The 6353-nt window shown below is 33.2% G+C and overlaps 1 protein-coding gene across 1 annotated transcript; it reads right to left on the reverse strand.

Annotated features, from left to right (window-relative positions):
- Positions 1-424: 424 nt before the first annotated feature.
- LOC112011694 (NAC domain-containing protein 10) lies at positions 425-3770 on the reverse strand. Its single transcript, XM_065771690.1, has 2 exons — positions 3629-3770; positions 425-1461 (listed from the first exon to the last, which is right to left on the reverse strand). The coding sequence occupies exons 1-2, from the start codon at positions 3768-3770 to the stop codon at positions 881-883; spliced, it is 723 nt and encodes a 240-aa protein (XP_065627762.1). The 3' UTR covers positions 425-880.
- Positions 3771-6353: the final 2583 nt, after the last annotated feature.

Genomic DNA, 6353 nt, shown 5'->3' on the forward strand with positions numbered 1-6353 from the left:
CACAACCCCCCCCCCCCCCCCCCCCCCCCCCCCCCCAAAAAAAAAAAAAAAAAAAAAAAAACGAAAACCTCCCTAACTCACAATGACAGGTATCTTTCAAACTAAAAAAACACACTACCACACTACTACTCACAAAAGAATACTAATTCGGACAAAGGCCTCACCTGAGATGAAAGTCATAAAACCCTTTGCAACCATGTATATTTATATAAATCCAATTTTTTTTTTTTTTTGATTTAATTTTTTTTATATTAATATCCAATATAATCCTTGATATGGATGAGGAATAGCCAATTTTTTTTTTTTTTTTGGGTTAAGGAAAATATTTTCCTTTAGTACTAAGGAAAATCACTTTCTTTCACTAAAACACAAATTTAAATTAATAATTTAAGAAAATTTCTAGGAATATTCATAGAAAATCAGCTAGGAAAATGTCAATCATTTAAAAATAAAAAATGAAACACTTGTATAATCCCATTACCCTGGGTAGAATAAGAGAGGGTATAGATTCAGTCAAAAGTTTCTGAAAGGAGGAAAGTATAGATGAATATAATGATGAAACTAAAACCTATCACACTATCATATATGGATGTCTGTTGGAATCATCTCTGTACAGTGCTAAAAGATAACGTCACTCCCAACATATTCTTTGTCTGCACAAAAACTTCAAGATAAAGTGTTAAAGTATGGCCAAATCTTCTGTACCTGATTCGGAAACCATATATCTTATTCCCCTTTGCTCTTTCTTCTCTCATTAAAATCTCAATCTAATAACTTAAATTACTTGACTATTACACAACAGCAAGAACATGACAACCAAACCAAAAAGGGGTAGTTGTCATATTGTAGCAATGTAGCCCTACCAAAAGTTCTTCCATCGCTATTTTCTCTCATAATTTCCTTTGCTTGCATCTGCAGCTAATCGAACAAACGAAGACCCATCACCTTGGACAACCAAATTTGGAATTAGTTGTGGTGGGCTTTCCCTATTATGGCCCCCCTGGTCATAGTTAATAAAAGGAGAGTTGTAATACTCCAAAAGAGCTGAAGGGTTTTTAGGTATAGGAATCTCATTAGGACTATTATCATGCACGCTTTGGTTATTCAATGAATCCTTAGTACTTGAACCACATTGTCTAGGTTGTGTCTGGTAGAAAACCTTTGAAACCACTAATTCTCCATCTTTCTCTTCTTCATTGTTTCCAAGATGGTATTGGTGCATCACCCAGTTTGTTTTCTCAGGCTTTCTTTGCCTGCCATAGTTGGTGTAGAGAACCAAGATCTTTTTGTACCCCTTCACTGCCCCACCAACAAAGACTGGCCGTGTCTTGCCTGTTTTGTGCCATCTGGTCTCGCTCCCATCTTCATCAGTGTGGACCTTCCTTCGTTTCCTAGTCCCCGTCGTGTATGCCTTTGAAGGTCGATGGAAGAAGTGCCGGATTTGGCCGTCTTTGCTTACTCCTGCATGACCAAAATATGCATACAAAACGGGTTGTACAATTGTGATTAAAGTTACATTGATTAATTGATAAGATCATAAGAGAGTACTTGGACAATCAGCATTTAGAATTACTTACTTGTAATTACAAAAAAGAAGATGCCATACATCGTAAAGGTAGTCAAGTTACTATTTAAATTGACCAAATCCAGAAATAAAATTAAAAAGAAAACGCATGGCATCAATTTAAAGTAACTAAATTTTATGCTATACCATCAACCTACTATGGGTCAAGCTTTGATATAGTGCATTGGATAAGGCGTATCTCCTACCATAAACCTCTTTTTTTTTTTTTTCTTTTTTCTTTTTTTAAAGTTTGGAATTCACTATAAATAAAACATATGAAATTAAGCATATTCGTTCTAAAGGTGTCTCTTTACTAGAAAAATGTTAATTGATAGTATTTAAGTCTAGAAACTTACAAATCAAAGGGTTGTAATTCTATTTCTCTAACAAGAGTACGTTTTTTCTAATAGTGACTTGTACCCGAGCATGACCCCAAAAAAAAAAAAAAAAATTTTATTGAATTTTAACTAATATGTTGAGAATTCATTGTTGGCCTAGAACAATTTGAGACTAAGGCTTGGTTAGGGAGGGCAATGGGGCAAAGCCAGGTTGGGTCAAAGCCCTCATCCCCACTTTGATGTGTTTGGTAAAACTTGCACGTGCATGGTGGGAGCGGGGTACGCTAGGTGCAAGGCTGGTTGAAGCTATTTTTCCATTCCTAATGAAGTGGCTTTGACATTAATGTGATAGAAATGAAATAAAAAAGAGATACAACCATGAGAGATAGGTTGGGGATGTTAATAGAATGTAAAATGTAAAAAAAAAAAAAAAAAATATATATATATATATATATATATATTAATAATTTGAATACATGTTAAATGAAAAAACACACACTTGTGTGCGCACGCGCATTCCTACTTCAAAGAGGTAACTTGTTTGAAATCAAGTGAACGAATGCTTTTATCTCTTGCTTACTCTATAAGGCACTAGGCTTTCTTCTTCTGCTTCTTCTTCTTTGTCTTGCAGTTAAAATGTAAATTTGTGCCCTAAGATACTAAATTGTGCCTTTTCATGAAAGATTTCTTTGGTGCCATTGCAAGGTAGCTCTTTTTAATTTTAATTTTTATGTCATTCATGAAGCTATTCTGTTTTTTTCTTTTTCGATAAGACATGAAGCTATTCTTAAAAATGCACAATAATGTACTTAGTTACTTTTCAATTAAGACAACTAGTAGATTGGGGAAGAAATTAATGATTGAGGTTACATTGGAGTGGAGAGACATCGTTAAAAAAGAATTAGAATTTCTTCATTTCAAATGAATTTCTTTCAAGATTCGGACTAAATATTATAAATTTTAAAAACTTATTTAATTTCAAGCCATTTAAATTCTTAAAAAGATAATAACATACGCACAGTTAGATGTAAGAAATAAAATTTGAACTATGAACTAGACTCTTCTCATTTAAATAGAGAAGATTCTTACCTCTCGAAAACCATTATATAAGTGGTGCTATTTGAGATTTTATGATATAAGTGGGCATCTTAGAGAGAGTAGAAGTGCCAATCAAAATAAAAATAAATAAAGAAAAAGAAAAGAGAGAGATAGAGTAGAAGTGCAACATGATGTTTTACTTGAGCTTTTACTTAAAACATACTAAAATGAGTTGGTTAAGAGAGGTCAGCAAACCCTTGTGCATGAATTTAGTTTTTACGTTTCTTTCAAAATGACATCTATGAATGGAGACGTACCCTCCAACAGATAAGGTTTTCAAATTCGCATATATTCCAAATATAGAGATAGAAATCCGTAAATATAATTTTCAGGGCAGTACTGAAAATTGATTTGAATTGTGTGTGTGCCTAGTATTTTGCTCCACGGCACCCAAATTTAAAATCTTTTCCTATAAATTTTGCCTATCTCCTAAAAGAAAATGTTGTCAATCATTCTCAAGTAGGTGTCTTTCCTCCTTAACTCATTTCACTATTAGCCTTATTGTCATTACTAGAATTAACAATAAATAGTGTAACCTCGTGCCTTGTAAATATTTATTGTCCTAAAATCGTAGAATTCAAGAGATGAAAGAAACGTATCTATGCTAATTGATTAGGGTAAGAATCACCTGGTAGTTTTTCTGGATGAGTATAGCAAATTCCATTCTCTCCCTCAAGTGTTGGGATGAATTCATCAATAAGAGGATGAAGCTTCCGCGTATCAGACAGAATCTTTGCCTCTAAATGTTCAAACCACACTTGCATCTCCATTGTGGTTGGCAATGCAGTGCCTCATCTTGCGGTTGGTTTTGGTCAATTTTTTTTTTTTTTGAATAGTTGGTCAATTTAAATGATGTCTAAGCGGTTTTTTTGTACTACTCTAATATGGATGAACTTTATTGTAAAACACAAATGGATCTAGAAAGCTAGACAATCATATATCCTGGTGATGCACAGGATATAGAGAGCACAGAGACCATAGGCACCGAACTTGGGCTCTATGATCGTCGATCGATCATAAAATTCTGGGGTTGACATCAGCCCAGATCACCCTGGCTCAATATTCAGCCGAGTAAAAAAAAGGATTCTATCAGTGACAAGGAAGATTACCATGCTTAGGAGGCAAAAGTTGCAAGGGATTGACATCTGCACTGACCGGTCATTATCATTTTTCAAAAATGTGTCTATTCGATGGACAATTGTCAATATCATAAAGCGGAAGAGAAATTAGTTACAAACTTACAATACAGAGGAGGCCAATTTCAAAAAGTCACTTTAGTTTAACGTGACTCAAATGACTTTTGGTGCAAGGATCTACTTTTTGGGAATGTTAATGTCAATTACAATTGACTAATAATTGGTTCACATGTTTTCTCAAAAAAAAAATAATTGGTTCACATGTTTGCACAGCGTCCGAAGCGCGTAAACATAATGGGTGGGGTCAGGGACAGTTGATAAAAGGACATCTTGCCACCCAAGGGTAATTAATTTACCGCCAATGATCATGCAGTAGTAGCATTCACAAATAGTACTTTTATTCTCTCAAAATCCATTTTTTTTATATCTACTTTTTAATATTAATATTTACATTTACTTTCAAACCGTAGACAAATTTTATTTTTTTATTTTTTTTTATAATTACATATTTTTGCATTAATTATGAATATGTATTTGAAATACGAGCAAGTTTAGTATACTAATGAAAATTATGATAGAAATGATAATCTTTATTACTATAAATAAAATGTGTATCTTCACACATTCTTGTTGCAATGATCACTCTATAAGTATAAGTATTTATGGGGTGTGAGAGGACAAAAATCGAGATTCAAGTTTTTAGGAGAGAGCTTCATATACATATACACTTACATTAGGTTAGAGTAGAATTTTTATCTTATATTAAAAAAAAATGTGTTAAATAGAATAACTAAAATATTTATAAGTTTTTTTTGGTGAGTTGTAACACACTAGAATAAAATTTAAGATCTGTTTTAGAAAATATCTTACCTATATAATTATATTTTCTAAAAAATAATACTTTTTTAATTTGAGAGAGATGAATTATTTTTTGATAATTTTTTATTTTCATAATTGTTATGTGCTTATAGAAAATTTTTTATTTAAAAATATATTAATTTTAGAAATTATTACACCTATTAAGGAATAACTATTACAACTATTTTAGAGAGGAATAGTTATTCATCATTTTAAAGAATGACATTCCATGTAATATATAAGAACATAACCAAATTACAGAATAATTAAATTATAAAAGGCGAAAAGCCACTTTTAGTTTCTACATTTTCAGGCGATTCTCATTTTAGTCCCTACATTTTATTTTTACTGCTTTTAGTCCTTATCTTGAAAAACGCTTCCCGTTTTGGTCCCTACCGTTACATCAGAGATGGAGAAAGCTGACGTGGCAAATGGTAAGAATAAATAATACTTATTTAATATCCACGTGGCCTAAATTAATAATAAAAAATGCCACGTCAGCATCTAAATTAAAAAAATTAATTTATTAATTTTAACTAAATAAAAAAAATTAAAAACATAATTAAAAACTAAAAATCGGATGAATTGAGATCTAAGCGTGTCTTGAACAAGAACAACAAAAACACAAATTCAGATTCAAGAACACAAACCCAAATATTCAAAAAAAAAAAAAAAAAAAAACCAGTAAATCAAAACCAGCCAAATCAAGAACAAAACATCTAAATCATCCAACATCAACAACAAAACAACATAGCACCAATAAGATCACAGATCATTAACAAACCCTATAGAAAACCCAATCATCAACCCAAAATCCATAAATTACATCATCAAACCACAGATCCTCAACAAACCCAAATTTTTTTTTTTTTTTGCCTTCTGTAGAGTGAAGAAGCTAGAATTGCAAAAGAAGTTGAAGCCCATGAGATTCGAATTAGGAAAGAGCTTGAGAAACAAGATATATTGAGATTTGGATTAGATAGTATCGTCAACTGTCTGCCTGAGCCAATCCCAGGCGAGCTCCTCGACCTTTCTCTCAAAGTAAATCAGCCACATAGCCGCGAAAACGTGCAGCACCGTGAAGCCTTTGGCGAAGAAAGCCTGAAACTCCCTGTCCTTGATGAAGGAAACCATGAACAGCAAGAACCCGATTGCGAACAACAGGAGACCCGAGAAGGAGTTGGAGTTCTGAATCAAGAGCTGGTCGTGCGAGGTGGAGCCCAGAAGCTTCGTGGCGGTCTCAACCACGTGGTCATTATCAGAGCCAGCGAAGATGGGTTGTTGAGCGTGGCGAAGGAGTGCCATTTGATCGGTTTTGTTGATGGGTTTTTCGGGTCGGTGGTGTCGGATATCGGGTTA

The sequence above is a fragment of the Quercus suber genome, unplaced genomic scaffold, assembly GCF_002906115.3.
Source record: "Quercus suber isolate HL8 unplaced genomic scaffold, Cork oak 2.0 scaffold_47, whole genome shotgun sequence".
In the NCBI taxonomy this organism is placed as follows: Eukaryota; Viridiplantae; Streptophyta; class Magnoliopsida; order Fagales; family Fagaceae; genus Quercus; species Quercus suber.

Excerpts from the sequence above, each read along its gene's own strand:
- LOC112011694 (XM_065771690.1), bottom strand. The coding sequence starts at position 3,770 with ATGGAGATGCAAGTGTGGTTTGAACATTTAGAGGCAAAGATTCTGTCT. Across the intron at positions 1,462-3,628 it reads TCATCCAGAAAAACTACCAG|GAGTAAGCAAAGACGGCCAA; the intron begins GTGATTCTTACC and ends TTGGTCATGCAG.